General features: G+C 36.7%; 1 protein-coding gene across 1 annotated transcript; it reads left to right on the plus strand.

Moving 5' to 3' along the window:
• Window positions 1–4223: 4223 nt before the first annotated feature.
• Window positions 4224–19614, plus strand: LOC119919366 (CYFIP-related Rac1 interactor B-like; the record flags this gene model as incomplete). The annotated part of the gene is made up of 5 exons (XM_038739769.1): window positions 4224–4380; window positions 17993–18066; window positions 18169–18290; window positions 18671–18776; window positions 19283–19614. Coding segments are annotated over exons 2-5 (633 nt in total), but the record flags the coding sequence as incomplete, so codon positions are not given.
• Between the last annotated feature and the right edge of the window lie 1188 nt (window positions 19615–20802).

A 20802-nucleotide genomic window follows, 5' to 3' on the forward strand; every position in this document is an offset into this window, starting at 1 on the left:
AGTTCGAGCTCTGATCTGAACAGCATGTGTTTCTGCAGTGAATGGGGTCTGTCAGCACAGGCACTTCACCACATGTTGGTCACACCCATCTTCAAACTGTAGATCTGAAGGGGAGGGAACAAGGGAACAAGGAAATATATGGACAGAGTGGAGCTCGCTGTGATTGCGAGCAAGAAGAAGAGGGAGGGGTTTTAATTATGAAGCTGCATCTCTTTCAAGAGGAGCAGCTCTGGATTTAAACCATAGACAGTATATTACTGGACGATGCCACAGCGCGGGTTTCAATGGAGAGCAGTGAAGCCAGTTTTGGTCGTATAATACTTATGCAGCTACTTCCTGTTGGCACCAGCATCCACTGCGCATGATTGTGCAGCATGAGCGTGGTTTAATGACGTAGAGTAACAGCAGAAACACAGTAATTCTGGTAGCTGCAGAACTGCACCGTATTGTACCAAAAAATGATTTTGGTACCATTAGTTTGTCTAATGCGGATTGTAACTGTTTCAACCCACTAAAAGGCTCATTTGCTGAACACCAATGTATCATCACAGGTTGCCAAATAAATTTTTTTCAGATTCCCAGAAAGCTTAGCAATATGGTTACATCTCTCATGTGCAAAGAAGCCAAACAACTGATCTTATCCAGCAACACAAGACTCCCCTGATTAAATTCTACCTTTGACCATCACTGGATCCCCTGTAGAAACTGTCAGCAGTTTAAATGTCTTGGAGCTGTGACTGATGGCCGCCTGAACTTCACACAGAGAGCTTACTATATATTTAAGGAAACAAAGACAAAGTGAGCCGAGGAGCTTTAACCTCCACTACATCCCTGGTTAGCAGGATGAAGGCGCCCTCTTGTGTTGAGAATCAATTTTCACATTTCAGTTGACCTGTGGTGATGTTCACTGCAGGAAGACATGGAAACACTTCACTGAGCCTTTGGCAGCTCCAAACAGCATCAGTGAAGAGAGATTTAAATAGATGTAATATCAATCTAACTTTATTTGGTGAGATATTATCAAACTTAGTACGAAGTGCTATCAAAGAAAGATAAAAACATTACAATCATTGCAGTTAATAAAAGACAAAAATAATGTATGACATACAATGCTGAAATTAAAATGAAATTAAAACAATAAAAGGGCTAGCATGTCAGATAAAAATCAGAATGCTTTCTGGAATAAATACGTTTTCAGGCGAGATTTAAAAAGAGGCATTGAATCTGACATCCTGATACCATCAGGCAGGTCATTTCAGAGCCTTGGGGCCCTGATTCCCAGAGGCTCTATCTCCACGTGTATTCAGCCTGGCCTTGGATGCACAGAAGACCCCTGCCGGAGAATCTCAGGCTGCGCACTAGATAGTCAGGGGTTAAGAGGTCAAGGATATATTCTGAAGCCAGTTCATTAAGAGCTTTTAAATTATTCAATAAAACTTAAAATCTTTCCTACAGACAGGGAGCCAATGTAAAGAGATTAAAATCAAAGTGATGCGGTCGTGCTTCCTAGTTTGGGCTAATAACATTGCAGTTGTTTCTGCATCTCGGGCTTTAAGATAGATCTTATCTTGTTAGCAATATTTCTAAGGTGATAGGAGCACGACTGTACAAGCTTAGTGATGTGTTGTTTGAAGCAAAGATTACTATCAAAAAGGACACCGAGATTTCTGGCAACAAGCGTAATGTGCGTAGACAAGTAACCAGTAGAGGATGTAATATGTCTAGTTATGTGCTGGGCTCCAATTACAAGGATTTCAGTTTATTTGGTATTTAGTTGAAGAAAATGTATTCACATCCAGTCTTTCATATCAGCCGGTCAGGCCTGGAGGGAATGCAGCACACTGAGGTCAGTAGGCTTCACCGGGAGGTATAACTGAGTATCGTCTGCATAGCAATGGAAGGAAATACCATATCGGTGGATCATGTCACCCAGTGGGACCATGTAGATGGAAAACAAAATAGGTCAGAAGATTGATCCTTGGGGCACATCAGAATGAACAGGAGATAAAGCAGACTTAAATTTATTAACAGACACATAGAACTTCCTGTTAGACAAATACAAGAAATACCAGTCCAATACTGTGCCAGAGATGCCCACCTAGCGCCTCAGTCTATTTAAAGCCATGGTTGATTGTGTCAAAAGCAGCAGGCAAGTCTAACAGCAATTGAACACATGCCAGTGTCCACGTTCAATAGCGGGTTGGTAATTTTTAGAAGAGCAGTCTCTGTGCTGTGGTGTGATCAGAAACCAGATTGGAATCTTTCAAAAATGTCATTGTTCTTCATCAAATCAAGGAGCTTGGAAACTATTTATTTGGAAATGAAGGGCAGTTTGGAGATTGGGCAATAGTGGTCACTATGTCAGTTTGTTCACAGGAGTCACACCCTGTATCACTGATGCTGCATTCAGGTCACATGGGAAAGATTGTAGAAAAGATGTCTATGAAGATTCTCAGTCATCCAGGTCATAGTTATCCAATGAAGGTTAAAATCAAGGGCAACTGGACTTGGTTGAAGATACTGGAAGACGTTTCGTCCCTCATCCAAAGGACTTCTTCAGTTCTGACTGAGCTCTGACTGAGTTCTGACTGAATAGCTCAGTTGAAACGTCTTCCAGTATCTTCAGCCAAGTCCAGTTGCCCTTGATTTTAACCTTCGTTGGATTGTAGAAAAGAGTTTCCAAGTAACAAATATTATTCATATCAGCTCTCAGGTTGTAAAAGGGTATTTGGGATTGTGAGATTTGAGGCTGGAATTTAAAATGTCTCTGTCTGCTTGAGTTCTGATTTAACAACATGGAAATACTTGGAACCAAATGTAAAGAATCATATTTTCATTTCATGGTTTTATGGCTAGACCTTATATCAGTGGCACATTGTCCATTTGTTGAAGAAGTTGAAATAGTTAACTTGTTGTAAAAGCAACTGAATGTATAGATCTATGATTGAATTTATAATTGATTGAACTTTTATTCTCTTCTTTCCTGTTTTTTGTCCCATTCCTAAAAGCCCCAGTCCATCAGCTGGAAGTGATCAGTTTGAGCTGCAGGTGTGACTTTGGTGTTTACCTGGCTGAGTTTGGTCTGAGTGCTGCGGTACTGGATCAGATGCTCCAGCTGGTTGTTGATGTGCACTCAGAAAAATACAAGGTGCTAAATGGAACCATGCTCGGTTCTTCTGAGTGATGCCATCCAAGATCCATTTTTGACTAAACACAGGTGAAGGGTTCGTCAAAGAACTAACAAAGGTTCTGGATGATGGGATGTTATATATCTGATGTTGCTACCAAGAACCCAGACTTGTTTCTGCACCAGCACATTCCCTAAAACCACTAAAATATTGCTTTACCTGACCGGCTATCAGGGTTAATGCCTAATAACGAACTAATCTAGGTCACTCTACGTGGACATCAACTAACTGTTACAATACCGTATTACAAATTACATGTTGATTAGCTCCGCGAGTCTTATCAGTATTTTACTGCGTGAGAAAATGAACGCGTCAGTTGCGTGAGTCTTGCGAGACAGCTTTTTACCTGACCTCACAATTTCAATCTTGTGGCACGTCATGAATCCTATCAGGTGGGGAACCCCGTGACAAAGTCTTACCGAGTGGGGGTCCGTGGTCTAGTTTGTGTCAGTCCCTGACATAAAAAAAAAGTTTGAAAACCTCTATTCTACAGGACAGTTTTAATTAAAGCAGTGATACATCTGTTACAGAGGTGTTATTACAAGTATAAAGCAGTAGTACTTTATAGGGCATATTTCATGCAGCTTAAAGTCAATATAAAATAAGTCGATCAATACTGAGACACAGAAATGGCTCAGAAGGAATGAAAATAGGAAAGTATTGCGAGGGAATGCAAATGTGATCCTCAAAAATATCCTCTCTGTGATCCCCTTGGGGCTACATATATGATAATTGAAGCCCAAGTCAATTATTATTATTTTTTTGCAACTATTTTTAAATGCATTTTGCCAACTGTCTTTTAATTTTGACTTGCAAAGTTACATTTAGACTTTTGTGAGTTTATTTTCCTAACTTGTTATCCGGTATTTGTTTTTCGGTTCTTGGCAGAGATGGTCTTCCATAGCTCAGCTGCAGAAATCGCCCTTTGTCTCAGCTGTTCGGTTGCAGTGGAGCTCAGGTTGCCTCCGTCGGCCGACTGTGAGGTTGCAGCTCTCTGATTGGCTCCGTGTTCAGTTCCTCCTGAGGAAATCACTCCTTTTATAGTTAACGGAGCGCAGAGCGGCTGTTTTCCGGGTTCACACTCACTCAGCATGTAGAGGAGGCGGACCGCAGGGAGACACCTGGACCACCGCGGACACGCCGAGCCAAAACACGGTATCGATCAGCTGACATCGATCAGCTATCATTGAAGGTGAGGATCGCGGGAGGGGCAGGGGGGGGGGGCTGGATTGAGTTCTGGGCTGGGAGATAGTAGGGAGGTTGGTTTGTGGACCAGGAGTTGGGGGGTTTCAATCGTCTCTGGGTGGATCCTGGTCTCAGATCAGACATGTCAGGTCCTGCAGACTGCTGCCGCAGGCTCACCACAACTACTACAATGTGGCTTCAGGGTTTACTTTTTATTCAGATTATTCCTATATCAATCGAAGTCAGCGTTTTTATTTCTGCTCTGAGATCAGATAATTTCAACATCACGTTGACTGAATCTGACGACACCGACAAAACACTGTTTGTACTGTGTGTACTCAGCAACGTACATTTACCCAAGCTGGAGAGGTTCTTGCTCCAAATGTATTTACACATTTTACACTTAAAGATATACAGAGTGCTGGAAGAAACATTCAGGAAATATCAATACCATAACAGTATCAGTGCCAACAAACAGTGGTGGAAAGGAAGTACTTTAAATGTACTTTACTTTAGCAACTGGCTCCAGATTGAGAAACTACAACTTTACATCTACATCTATTCATGATAAAAACAGAATGATATGAGTACTTTTACTTTGGATACTTTAAGTACATTTTAATGCTAACACTTTTTAATTTGTACTTAAGTAAAACTAGTTTGCATACATGACTTTTACTACACTGTGGTATTACTACTCAAGTAAGAGTAGTTTGAATGCAGGACTTTTACTACACTGTTGTATTACTACTCAAGTAAGAGTAGTTTGAATTCAGGACTTTTACTACACTGTGGTATTACTACTCAAGTAAGTGTAGTTTGCATACATGACTTTTACTAAACCATAGTAACACAACTTAAATAAAAGTAGTTTGAATGCAGGACATTTACTACACGGAAGTATTAGGCTACTACTTAAATAAGTAGCCATCAAATACTCCATTACAAGTAAAACTACTACATTTCAGATATTACTGGAGTAAAAACACATGAGCAGATGAATATCTGTGTAATACGTGTAATATGTGTAAGACGTGGTACTTTCATTAGGGTCGTTTGTCTGATGTTGGATGCAGCAAAACATTGTGTATCTCGTGTTGCATGTAAAATCTGAATGACTCTTCAAAGTAAGCAAAATCATGTTTATTCAATTATGTGTCCTGTGCTCAAAACATAATTCTTAGTGAATGAGGGATAACCAGATAAAAGTACTACAAGCAGAAGTTATTATACAGAATAAATACTCTCTTTTACATTAAACGTCAGAATAGAATTGCCGAATAGGTCGATTAAGAGGCGCGTTTATAATATATGTACATATATGTACATATAATAAGTTTATTGTTAGGCCGCAACTTTTAGTGGCAGAAGAAGTCAGGTGACGGAGTATAAAGAGCGATAAAGTCCGTGTTAGGTGGTGGTGGGGTGGATGGATGAGTCAAGTAAACTCAAGAGTTTCACACTAAAGAGGTGGAGGTTCAAGTCCCGTGTGAAGCCAGGTACTCACTACTTTCAGATATTTCATTGACTAAACTTACTGACTGGGAATGAAAATAGTCTTTAGTTGCAGCCATAACTTGAACTCTCAATTCTTCTGTTTCAGTGCATTGTTCCTTAAAACACCTTAGACGCCACACCCCTTCACACGTCACTAAGAGTGTTATTAATTATTATAGAGCAGAATAGAATAGAATAGAATACCACTTTATTGTAAGGGTAATCTTTGGGTCCAGCAGACCTATAAGAACATCACTATACAAACATATACAGACATATACAAGCATCATATTACATCTCTCTGCACATCAGATTAATTATTAATAACATTCAGTGAAATGGCACAACAGTCAGTTAAAATCACCCAATCATAGTTTAGTTTCTTACATTTTACAATGAAACAATGTCTTTTACACCTCCTGAAATAATATTTTGAGCGATTATCTAAAGACTTTATAGGCGTCTGTGTCATTTTTCTTGTATTTTGGGTTCCTGGCAGCTTTACACATAATTAATTATAAATAATTAATAATAAATCAGACTTAAAGCGTGCATGAGGGGTGAGGACAGTTTAAAAAGCTGCTAAACAAAAGACAAAGATGAATGCAGTGACCCCGCCTATAAACCTGCACAGGATTAATAAAAATGCCTTAATTACTAGAATAAAGGTGCATGTACATCCTTTAAAGGATTGATCCTTGTTGTTTGAATCAGTGACATTCTGTTGAAGATGTAATCATTAAGACATGCATATTTATGTGTATTTGTGTCATAGTTTGGCTGCTATTAACTGTGCTTCAGTCCAAGTATTTATACATTGTGGTACTGTGGTAATAGTTCTTCCGTGACAAGTGGAAACAGTTTTTCAGAAGTTAAATGTTACTTTGATGAAACTTCTGACTTTAGGATGAGTTCTGCAGTCAGAGGAAGATCATTTTGGAGAGACGAAGTTCCTTTTGCACGTTTTAAATTCTGAGCAGTGCTTCTTCTGTGCTGCGCAGCAGGGTGTTGTTATTCACGCTGTGTCTTACCTGATCTGAGCTCAGTCTGCTCTACTTCCTCTGTTTTTAAATTTAGGCCAAACTTTCAGAGACTTCATCACTTCCTCTTTTCACTGCTTTTAACGAGAAGACGCCGCTTTCAGTTCAGTGTGCAGTTCTCAAACTCCGCGTTCGCCTGCAGAGCGACAGACTTTTACTTGATTTAATTTACTTTCAGAAAGTTAAACCCTTTAAAAAAAGACAGTTCTCACTTCACCGTCACAGTAAGTAGCTTTAAGGTTGTTAAAATCAGTGTACAGTTTATTGTGTATCATGTTGTTCCAGCTTTTCAAACCACAGCCTCCATGTTTTTAACTGTCTGCTGCAACATTCGAGAAACATTTCCCTAAAATTCAGCCTGACATGTTTGATGTCTTTTTTGATCTCCAGTAGAAGTGTTGCACGGGTTTGAGCTGAGTTTAAAGTGCCTGAGACGTTTTAAATGTCTTTGTAGAGGCAGAGGTGCTTGAAAGTCTTTGAATCTCACAGAGTTTGTGGGTTGGATGACCAGCTGAGCAAAGTGTGTCTGACTAAAACTAATTTTGGTTTGGTACAAAATCAATATCAAACAATCAAGGCTAAAGGCTCGTCCTGGGCTCTTTACCTGTCCGGGATACTCCTAAATTTCCAAGTGTTCAACTAAACTGTACCACTACCAGGTGGTCATTCGGGGCCTACAGCTCAGTTTCCCCATCGTCCTTCAGTGGTTAAATCCAGCGGTCACTGCAGCCGTCTGTCACCTTCAGTTAGAGCATCTTCTGTGCTGCACAGCTGTTAGCATGTTAGCAGCGTAGCTCCAGGGATGGCGGTGTTGGTCATTATCTCATCAACTTATCGACAGCGTGCCGTGAAAGTTTATACAGACGTTCATGGACCCCAGAGGACGGCTCCTGACGCCTTTGATGATCTTGACTTTGCACCTAGCGCCATCATCAGGTCACATTTTGTCCATCACTTTGGTTCATGACCAAATACCTGCAGAACTGATGACCTTCCCATCAGCCTCAGCTGCTAATGTTAGCATGCTAATGTAACAGAAGCCAGCAACTGAACCGACGGCTCTGTGTGGCGCTAGCTAGCTTGCTTAGCTAGGTGCATCGTAATTCACGTTAACTGTCATTTAACCAGGATAATCATTTTGGCCAGAAAATAAAAACGGGCATAAAACAAAATGTATTCACCAGAGAAAATGAACTGCTGACGCCTGATAAGATTTTTAAACTGCACTGGTTAAATTTACTTCCTCATTCGCCTCACTTTTCAGACCCGGAGGTTCACGCTTGTTTTCACATTTAGCACAGAGCTGCTTGCTTGGCGGTAGTCTCTCCGTGTCTTTGGCTTGATTGTTCAGTTTAAATTTTAACATGTTGTATGTAGCACCGATGTGCATGTTATACTGTACAACTTTACGAGTATCCTCACAGTATGTGTTAGCATATTTACATATGTAAATAGTTTTAACGGTGTTTTTAATCCACGAGTTTGTATTTTTGCCTTTAAAAGTTGAATGTTTTAACAGCAAATAAGCAGCTGAGAGAACACTTACTATGACCACTTACATACTACTTATATGATCCATTTTTGTACGTTTGTTTTTGTTAATATTAGATTGTAATTAGGGCTGCTTGTAGTTTTTGATTCATGCCTGTTACTATTTACAATGAACTGATCCATTGTTAGGCTAATAGACCAAAAGCCAAAAACATTCAGTTTATTATTATATTGAAGAGCTAATCCTCACATTGGAGAAGCTGCAGCCAGAGAATAATTGGTGTTTTTATCCATACTGCTGTTGATTCACTTTCAGTCGATCCCTTTAGTGCTGCCTGTCTTGTTGTTATTCTGTTTACTGTATTTTTATGTGAGGATATTTATAGAAACATCTGTATGAAATTGTTTCTGTATCATGTATGTTTGCATGTCATGGATTTAAGCTCTTATATTTACACAGATTATTATCGCGGCCTTTCAGTCTGTCTTCACTCTTCTTCCACTTTTTAATCTTGACAACCTAAATCTGGACGGTTTGTGAAGAAGATTTCAATTTCACTATCGTTCATACAGAGCGGCCCAGCGTTTTAGTGGCACTCGCTGCATTTAAATGAAAGTTTATGTTTTTGTCATTGGTATATATATACATATATATATATATATAGTCCTCTGCGTTAAAGTGATGATTGTTGTGTTCACGTACAAAGTACATTTGATGGGCTGAGGCGTTTTTAGACGTCACATGAAGCTCTAACGTTCTGTGCAGCTGAACTGTCTTTAGATGCGCTCAGGGCTTTGTGACCTCTGATCCCTGCAGGCCACTCCTTAAACCAGGTGTGTTTGTTTGTGTTGTTAACACAGTGACACCGTTATAGACACAGTACAAAATCTTATTTTCCTAAAACTAGAACACAGCTCCTCACCGAGGCTGCGACATTCCTCTTGTTCCCTCTTCTGTTAATTCAGAAAACAGGACAGAATAAGACACATCAGCTGCTCTGAAAACAAGAAAAATCACGTTTGATTCTGGAAAAGGTTGAAATAAACACGCCGCACTGAAAGTTTCTGCGCTTTGAGGACTCCGTAGACTAACAGGCCTGTTAGGGTCCAATATTATGTAGATTATTGAACACGACTGTTACGGCTAATTAATTAAAGTCAGTCACATTGACGGCATCATTCTCACTACAAACTGATGCTATTTTTACACAAACCCAAATTTGCCTCAAATACACAGAGTCTGTACATCTTCTGTCTTCTACTTAGACTCTCACTTATGAGGATGAAGTCCCCTCAAACAAACCTTAAATAATGTGAAGAGAAGCCACAATCAGAAAGAGCAGTTTGCAGTAACACTGAAACAGCTCTGAGCTGTGTGAGTTCACAGCCTCCTCACAGCTTTGCCGGCCTCTCGTGTTCTGTGAAAAAACTGTTAGACATGTAAACCAAAGTGGCATTCTGACCCGCTGATGGTGCTGCATGAAAACACCGTTACTGTCAGCACCAAACGCCGCCGACCTTTAATCTGAACTGTAGACGACAGTGCTGGAACAATAAAGTCTTCAGTTAAAGTACTAATACCACAGTGTATAAATACTCTGGTACAATAAAGTCCTGTATTCATAATGTTACTTCAGTTAAAGTACTAATACCACAGTGTATAAATACTCTGTTACAATAAAGTCCTGTATTAATAATGTTACTTCAGTTAAAGTACTAATACCACAGTGTATAAATACTCTGGTACAATAAAGTCCTGTATTCATAATGTTACTTCAGTTAAAGTACTAATACCACAGTGTATAAATATTCTGGTACAATAAAGTCCTGTATTCATAATGTTCCTTCAGTTAAAGTACTAATACCACAGTGTATAAATATCTGGTACAATAAAGTCCTGTATTCATAATGTTACTTCAGTTAAAGTACTAATACCACAGTGTATAAATACTCTGGTACAATAAAGTCCTGTATTCATAATGTTACTTCAGTTAAAGTACTAATACCACAGTGTATAAATACTCTGTTACAATAAAGTCCTGTATTAATAATGTGACTTCAGTTAAAGTACTAATACCACAGTGTATAAATACTCTGTTACAATAAAGTCCTGTATTCATAATGTGACTTCAGTTAAAGTACTAATACCACAGAGTATAAATACTCTGGTACAATAAAGTCCTGTATAAATAATGTGACTTCAGTTAAAGTACTAATACCACAGTGTATAAATACTCTGTTACAATAAAGTCCTGTATTCATAATGTTACTTCAGTTAAAGTACTAATACCACAGTGTATAAATACTCTGGTACAATAAGGTTCTGTATTCATAATGTTACTTCAGTTAAAGTACTAATACCACAGTGTATAAATACTCTGGTACAATAAAGTCCTGTATAAATAATGTTACTTCAGTTAAAGTACTAATACCACAGAGTATAAATACTCTGTTACAATAAAGTCCTGTATTCATAATGTGACTTCAGTTAAAGTACTAATACCACAGAGTATAAATACTCTGTTACAATAAAGTCCTGTATTCATAATGTTACTTCAGTTAAAGTACTAATACCACAGTGTATAAATACTCTGGTACAATAAAGTCCTGTATTAATAATGTGACTTCAGTTAAAGTACTAATACCACAGTGTATAAATACTCTGGTACAATAAAGTCCTGTATTCATAATGTGACTTCAGTTAAAGTACTAATACCACAGAGTATAAATACTCTGGTACAATAAAGTCCTGTATAATAATGTGACTTCAGTTAAAGTACTAATACCACAGTGTATAAATACTCTGTTACAATAAAGTCCTGTATTCATAATGTTACTTCAGTTAAAGTACTAATACCACAGTGTATAAATACTCTGGTACAATAAAGTCCTGTATAAATAATGTTACTTCAGTTAAAGTACTAATACCACAGTGTATAAATACTCGGTACAATAAAGTCCTGTATTCATAATGTGACTTCAGTTAAAGTACTAATACCACAGAGTATAAATACTCTGTTACAATAAAGTCCTGTATTAATAATGTTACTTCAGTTAAAGTACTAATACCACAGTGTATAAATACTCTGGTACAATAAGGTCCTGTATTCATAATGTTACTTCAGTTAAAGTACTAATACCACAGAGTATAAATACTCTGTTACAATAAAGTCCTGTATTCATAATGTTACTTCAGTTAAAGTACTAATACCACAGTGTATAAATACTCTGTTACAATAAAGTCCTGTATTAATAATGTTACTTCAGTTAAAGTACTAATACCACAGAGTATAAATACTCTGTTACAATAAAGTCCTGTATAATAATGTGACTTCAGTTAAAGTACTAATACCACAGAGTATAAATACTCTGGTACAATAAAGTCCTGTATAAATAATGTGACTTCAGTTAAAGTACTAATACCACAGTGTATAAATACTCTGTTACAATAAAGTCCTGTATTCATAATGTTACTTCAGTTAAAGTACTAATACCACAGTGTATAAATACTCTGGTACAATAAAGTCCTGTATAAATAATGTTACTTCAGTTAAAGTACTAATACCACAGTGTATAAATACTCGGGTACAATAAAGTCCTGTATAAATAATGTGACTTCAGTTAAAGTACTAATACCACAGAGTATAAATACTCTGTTACAATAAAGTCCTGTATTAATAATGTTACTTCAGTTAAAGTACTAATACCACAGTGTATAAATACTCTGGTACAATAAGGTCCTGTATTCATAATGTTACTTCAGTTAAAGTACTAATACCACAGTGTATAAATACTCTGTTGCAATAAAGTCCTGTATAAATAATGTTACTTCAGTTAAAGTACTAATACCACAGTGTATAAATACTCTGTTGCAATAAAGTCCTGTATTAATAATGTTACTTCAGTTAAAGTACTAATACCACAGAGTATAAATACTCTGGTACAATAAAGTCCTGTATTAATAATGTTACTTCAGTTAAAGTACTAATACCACAGAGTATAAATACTCTGTTACAATAAAGTCCTGTATTCATAATGTGACTTCAGTTAAAGTACTAATACCACAGTGTATAAATATTCTGTTACAATAAAGTCCTGTATTCATAATGTGACTTCAGTTAAAGTACTAATACCACAGAGTATAAATACTCTGTTAAAATAAAGTCCTGTATTAATAATGTGACTTCAGTTAAAGTACTAATACTACAGTGTATAAATACTCTGGTACAATAAAGTCCTGTATTCATAATGTTACTTCAGTTAAAGTACTAATACCACAGAGTATAAATACTCTGTTACAATAAAGTCCTGTATTCATAATGTTACTTCAGTTAAAGTACTAATACCACAGAGTATAAATACTCTGTTACAATAAAGTCCTGTATTAATAATGTTACTTCAGTTAAAGTACTAATACCACAGTGTATAAATACTCTGTTACAATAAAGTCCTGTATTAATAATGTTACTTCAGTTAAAGTACTAATACCACAGAGTATAAATACTCTGTTACAATAAAGTCCTGTATTAATAATGTGACTTCAGTTAAAGTACTAATACCACAGAGTATAAATACTCTGGTACAATAAAGTCCTGTATAAATAATGTGACTTCAGTTAAAGTACTAATACCACAGTGTATAAATACTCTGTTACAATAAAGTCCTGTATTCATAATGTTACTTCAGTTAAAGTACTAATACCACAGTGTATAAATACTCTGGTACAATAAAGTCCTGTATTCATAATGTTACTTCAGTTAAAGTACTAATACCACAGTGTATAAATACTCTGGTACAATAAAGTCCTGTATAAATAATGTTCCTTCAGTTAAAGTACTAATACCACAGAGTATAAATACTCTGTTACAATAAAGTCCTGTATTCATAATGTGACTTCAGTTAAAGTACTAATACCACAGAGTATAAATACTCTGTTACAATAAAGTCCTGTATTCATAATGTTACTTCAGTTAAAGTACTAATACCACAGTGTATAAATACTCTGGTACAATAAAGTCCTGTATTCATAATGTTACTTCAGTTAAAGTACTAATACCACAGAGTATAAATACTCTGGTACAATAAAGTCCTGTATAAATAATGTGACTTCAGTTAAAGTACTAATACCACAGAGTATAAATACTCTGTTACAATAAAGTCCTGTATTAATAATGTGACTTCAGTTAAAGTACTAATACCACAGAGTATAAATACTCTGGTACAATAAAGTCCTGTATAAATAATGTGACTTCAGTTAAAGTACTAATACCACAGTGTATAAATACTCTGTTACAATAAAGTCCTGTATTCATAATGTTACTTCAGTTAAAGTACTAATACCACAGTGTATAAATACTCTGGTACAATAAAGTCCTGTATTCATAATGTTACTTCAGTTAAAGTACTAATACCACAGTGTATAAATACTCTGGTACAATAAAGTCCTGTATAAATAATGTTCCTTCAGTTAAAGTACTAATACCACAGAGTATAAATACTCTGTTACAATAAAGTCCTGTATTCATAATGTGACTTCAGTTAAAGTACTAATACCACAGAGTATAAATACTCTGTTACAATAAAGTCCTGTATTCATAATGTTACTTCAGTTAAAGTACTAATACCACAGAGTATAAATACTCTGGTACAATAAAGTCCTGTATTCATAATGTGACTTCAGTTAAAGTACTAATACCACAGTGTATAAATACTCTGGTACAATAAAGTCCTGTATTAATAATGTTACTTCAGTTAAAGTACTAATACCACAGTGTATAAATACTCTGGTACAATAAAGTCCTGTATTCATAATGTGACTTCAGTTAAAGTACTAATACCACAGAGTATAAATACTCTGGTACAATAAAGTCCTGTATAAATAATGTGACTTCAGTTAAAGTACTAATACCACAGTGTATAAATACTCTGTTACAATAAAGTCCTGTATTCATAATGTTACTTCAGTTAAAGTACTAATACCACAGTGTATAAATACTCTGGTACAATAAAGTCCTGTATAAATAATGTTACTTCAGTTAAAGTACTAATACCACAGTGTATAAATACTCTGTTACAATAAAGTCCTGTATTCATAATGTGACTTCAGTTAAAGTACTAATACCACAGAGTATAAATACTCTGTTACAATAAAGTCCTGTATTAATAATGTTACTTCAGTTAAAGTACTAATACCACAGTGTATAAATACTCTGGTACAATAAAGTCCTGTATTCATAATGTGACTTCAGTTAAAGTACTAATACCACAGTGTATAAATACTCTAGTACAATAAAGTCCTGTATTCATAATGTTACTTCAGTTAAAGTACTAATACCACAGTGTATAAATACTCTGTTGCAATAAAGTCCTGTATAAATAATGTTACTTCAGTTAAAGTACTAATACCACAGTGTATAAATACTCTGTTGCAATAAAGTCCTGTATTAATAATGTTACTTCAGTTAAAGTACTAATACCACAGAGTATAAATACTCTGGTACAATAAAGTCCTGTATTAATAATGTTACTTCAGTTAAAGTACTAATACCACAGAGTATAAATACTCTGTTACAATAAAGTCCTGTATTCATAATGTGACTTCAGTTAAAGTACTAATACCACAGAGTATAAATACTCTGGTACAATAAAGTCCTGTATTCATAATGTGACTTCAGTTAAAGTACTAATACCACAGTGTATAAATATTCTGGTACAATAAAGTCCTGTATTCATAATGTGACTTCAGTTAAAGTACTAATACCACAGAGTATAAATACTCTGTTAAAATAAAGTCCTGTATTAATAATGTGACTTCAGTTAAAGTACTAATACTACAGTGTATAAATACTCTGGTACAATAAAGTCCTGTATTCATAATGTTACTTCAGTTAAAGTACTAATACCACAGTGTATAAATACTCTGGTACAATAAAGTCCTGTATTCATAATGTGACTTCAGTTAAAGTACTAATACCACAGTGTATAAATACTCTGGTACAATAAAGTCCTGTATTCATAATGTTACTTCAGTTAAAGTACTAATACCACAGTGTATAAATACTCTGTTGCAATAAAGTCCTGTATAAATAATGTTACTTCAGTTAAAGTACTAATACCACAGTGTATAAATACTCTGTTGCAATAAAGTCCTGTATTAATAATGTTACTTCAGTTAAAGTACTAATACCACAGAGTATAAATACTCTGGTACAATAAAGTCCTGTATTAATAATGTTACTTCAGTTAAAGTACTAATACCACAGAGTATAAATACTCTGTTACAATAAAGTCCTGTATTCATAATGTGACTTCAGTTAAAGTACTAATACCACAGAGTATAAATACTCTGGTACAATAAAGTCCTGTATTCATAATGTGACTTCAGTTAAAGTACTAATACCACAGTGTATAAATATTCTGGTACAATAAAGTCCTGTATTCATAATGTGACTTCAGTTAAAGTACTAATACCACAGAGTATAAATACTCTGTTAAAATAAAGTCCTGTATTAATAATGTGACTTCAGTTAAAGTACTAATACTACAGTGTATAAATACTCTGGTACAATAAAGTCCTGTATTCATAATGTTACTTCAGTTAAAGTACTAATACCACAGAGTATAAATACTCTGTTACAATAAAGTCCTGTATTCATAATGTTACTTCAGTTAAAGTACTAATACCACAGAGTATAAATACTCTGTTACAATAAAGTCCTGTATTAATAATGTTACTTCAGTTAAAGTACTAATACCACAGTGTATAAATACTCTGTTACAATAAAGTCCTGTATTAATAATGTTACTTCAGTTAAAGTACTAATACCACAGAGTATAAATACTCTGTTACAATAAAGTCCTGTATTAATAATGTGACTTCAGTTAAAGTACTAATACCACAGTGTATAAATACTCTGTTACAATAAAGTCCTGTATTGATAATGTTACTTCAGTTAAAGTACTAATACCACAGTGTATAAATACTCTGGTACAATAAAGTCCTGTATTAATAATGTTACTTCAGTTAAAGTACTAATACCACAGAGTATAAATACTCTGTTACAATAAAGTCCTGTATTCATAATGTGACTTCAGTTAAAGTACTAATACCACAGAGTATAAATACTCTGGTACAATAAAGTCCTGTATTCATAATGTGACTTCAGTTAAAGTACTAATACCACAGTGTATAAATATTCTGGTACAATAAAGTCCTGTATTCATAATGTGACTTCAGTTAAAGTACTAATACCACAGAGTATAAATACTCTGTTAAATAAAGTCCTGTATTAATAATGTGACTTCAGTTAAAGTACTAATACTATAGTGTATAAATACTCTGGTACAATAAAGTCCTGTATTCATAATGTTACTTCAGTTAAAGTACTAATACCACAGAGTATAAATACTCTGTTACAATAAAGTCCTGTATTCATAATGTTACTTCAGTTAAAGTACTAATACCACAGAGTATAAATACTCTGTTACAATAAAGTCCTGTATTAATAATGTTACTTCAGTTAAAGTACTAATACCACAGTGTATAAATACTCTGTTACAATAAAGTCCTGTATTAATAATGTTACTTCAGTTAAAGTACTAATACCACAGAGTATAAATACTCTGTTACAATAAAGTCCTGTATTAATAATGTGACTTCAGTTAAAGTACTAATACCACAGTGTATAAATACTCTGTTACAATAAAGTCCTGTATTGATAATGTTACTTCAGTTAAAGTACTAATACCACAGTGTATAAATACTCTGGTACAATAAAGTCCTGTATTCATAATGTTACTTCAGTTAAAGTACTAATACCACAGTGTATAAATACTCTGTTACAATAAAGTCCTGTATTAATAATGTGACTTCAGTTAAAGTACTAATACCACAGAGTATAAATACTCTGGTACAATAAAGTCCTGTATTCATAATGTTACTTCAGTTAAAGTACTAATACCACAGTGTATAAATACTCTGTTACAATAAAGTCCTGTATTGATAATGTTACTTCAGTTAAAGTACTAATACCACAGAGTATAAATACTCTGTTACAATAAAGTCCTGTATTAATAATGTGACTTCAGTTAAAGTACTAATACCACAGTGTATAAATACTCTGTTACAATAAAGTCCTGTATTGATAATGTTACTTCAGTTAAAGTACTAATACCACAGTGTATAAATACTCTGGTACAATAAAGTCCTGTATTCATAATGTTACTTCAGTTAAAGTACTAATACCACAGAGTATAAATACTCTGTTACAATAAAGTCCTGTATTAATAATGTGACTTCAGTTAAAGTACTAATACCACAGTGTATAAATACTCTGTTACAATAAAGTCCTGTATTGATAATGTTACTTCAGTTAAAGTACTAATACCACAGTGTATAAATACTCTGGTACAATAAAGTCCTGTATTCATAATGTTACTTCATTAAAGTACTAATACCACAGATTATAAATACTGTTACAATAAAAGTACATGAAAATACAACATTAATATTGTATGTGTAAGGTAGAATAATCAGGAAAAAGTGCTTTAAAGTATAAAAGCAGTAAAATGTCCGTCTGTGTGTGTTGACAGCATGGGGAACCTGATCAAGGTGTTAACCAGAGACATCGACCACAATGGAGGAAACTTCTTCCTGGACTTTGAGAGTAAGACACACACACACACACACACACACACACACTCACTCACACAGTCAGAGAGACGGCAGAGAGCGTGTGCTTGACCTTTGACCCCTCCCCCACCTGCAGACGCTCAGCCCTCGCAGTCGGAGACGGCGGTGTGGGAGGAAGTGAACCAGGTGCTGACGGAGTCTCGGGTCATCCTGGAAGACCTGCAGTCGTACAGAGGAGCAGGAGAGGAAATACGACAGGTAATACATGACGACGGCAGAGGGGGAATGAAGCTAAGTACTTTAAATTAGAGGTACTTGTACTCCACTGCATCTCAGAGGTGAATATTGCACGTTTAGTAGTTTAATGAGCTCAAGCTTAAACATCTACAGCAGTAAAAATGAAGCAGCTTGAATATAAATTTAGAAAGATGAGCTAAGAGTGAAACACTGACAGGAACATTTTACTGCACTGTGAGCACTTTTACTTTCATGTTTTAGGTACATTGTAAAGTACATTGTTAGTAGTCTGGTGAAGGTTTGTGTTGGTATCGTAGTTGTTTGTTGCTCTGAGGATCGCTGTATGGTTGTGACTTCTGTTGATCTATTCTGCTGAGAACAAACTGTGTGTGTGTTGTCAGGCCATCCAGAGTCCTGGTGTGGAGGGGGTCCAGGAGAAGGCCTGGTCAGCTGTGGTTCCTCTGGTGGCTAAACTCAAAACCTTCTACGAGTTCTCCCAGAAGCTCGGTAAGAACCTGAAAACACTTTAAATAAACATCTACAAACTTTCGGGCTGTCGACGTCAGTAAACGTTGTTTCCTGTTTGTTACATTATGAATTTCAAGCTGCAGCGTCTCATTTCCACAAATACAAAATAAGAACAAAAACATGTACAAAACAAAACAGATAGACGTAACGCTCCGTGAGCTGCTTCAGCTGTTAAAATCAGGAAGTCGCTCAATGAAAGGGACGATAAATGCAAGTTCATGCATCATTTAGAAAACGTACAACGGAGCAAAATAAACAGATGCATGTAAAAAAGAAAAGAAGGTGAGTTCACTGACCACCACCAGCGCGGTACAGCCAACCACATCAAGAGAATAAGGTCGAGTCAGAACTGAACGCTGAAAGGGGAAGATTCCTCCGGTCAGGAGCTGCGTTAAAATGGAAAGAAGCTGATGGATGTGGAGTTAGTCGTGGTGAAAACTTACCGTCCCGCTGTGTCTCCTCCCTCCCTTCTCCTCCCCCCTCAGAGTCCAGTCTGCGATGTCTCCTGGACGTCCTCACCAGCTCCGCTTCGACTCCCACTCAGCATCTGGAGCAGAAACAGGCTCTGGCTCGTCAGTTCGCCCACATCATGCACTTCACGCTGCGCTTCGACGAGCTCAAGGTCTGCTCACGCTGCTCTGCACCTCCTGCTCCTCCTCCTCCTCCTCCTCCTGCATCTCCTGCTCCACCTCCTGCACCTCATGTTCCTCCAGCATCTCCTGCTCCACCTCCTGCACCTCATGTTCCTCCTCCTGCATCTCCTGCTCCACCTCCTGCTCCACTTCCTGCTCCACTTCCTGCTCCTGCTCCACCTCCTGCATCTCCTGCTCCACCTCCTGCTCCACCTCCTGCTCCTGCTCCACCTCCTGCATCTCCTGCTCCACCTCCTGCTCCACTTCCTGCACCTCATGTTCCTCCTTTTCCACCTTCTGCATCTCCTGCTCCACTTCCTGCTCCTGCACCTCCTGCTCCTCCTCCACCTCCTGCATCTCCTGCTCCACCTCCTGCTCCTCCTCCACCTCCTGATCCACCTCCTGCTCCTCCTCCACCTCCTGCTCCACCTCCTCCACTTCCTCCACCTGCCCCACCTCCTGCTCCTCCTCCACCTCCTGCACCTCATGTTCCTCCTGCTCCTCCTCCACCTCCTGCATCTCATGTCCCTCCTGCTCCTGCTCCACCTCCTGCTCCTCCTCCTGCTCCTTCACCTCCTGCACCTCATGTTCCTCTTGCTCCTCCCCAACCTCCTGCTTCTTCTGCACCACCTCCTGCTCCTCCTCCTGTTCCTACACCTCTTGCTCCTCATGTTCCTCCTGCTAATCCTGCTCCTCCTCAACCTCCTGCTCCTCCTCCACCTGCACAGCTCCCTGCTCCTCTTGTACTTGTTCCACCTCCTCATCTACCCTCCCTCCTCTTGTCTTCATCTACTTCACCTCATCTGCCACCTCCTTTATTTTGAGTTCCACGTCCGCTGCTCCTCCTTCCTCCTCCTCCACTGTTGGAAATTCACTAAGTAATTTACTCAAGTACTGCACTTAAGTACACAATCAATGTACTTGTATTTTACTTGAGTATTTTCATTGTATGCTGCTTTATACTTCTCTCCACTTCATTTATCTGACAGCAGGAGTTACTCGTCACTTTACATGTAAACTCAGCTCGTTTGATTTTAAAACAATTACATTTTAAATATTGTATTGTAAATTTATATTTATGATTCTTTACTTTTGCAGTACTTTTTTCTTTTCTCTTTTGTTTGTATATGAAGAACTACTTGGCAATAAACAGATTCTTAACTGATACAGATTAGGATTTTAAAGTATGAACAAAACATCTGATTATTAAAACACTGTTACAGATTAAAGTACTCAGTAAATAAAAAACTTAGTACTAGCTCCACATCAGTAAAATGTGTTAGTATAAACGCCAGTTTTCTGCAGAACCTACTCTCACTGTACTGGTATTTTATATTCCTGTACTGCTACTTTTACTTACCTAAATGATCTGA

The sequence above is a fragment of the Micropterus salmoides genome, unplaced genomic scaffold (genome assembly GCF_014851395.1).
Source record: "Micropterus salmoides isolate LMB-PRFRI ecotype aquatic unplaced genomic scaffold, ASM1485139v1 Ms_hic_scaffold_27, whole genome shotgun sequence".
In the NCBI taxonomy this organism is placed as follows: domain Eukaryota; kingdom Metazoa; phylum Chordata; class Actinopteri; order Centrarchiformes; family Centrarchidae; genus Micropterus; species Micropterus salmoides.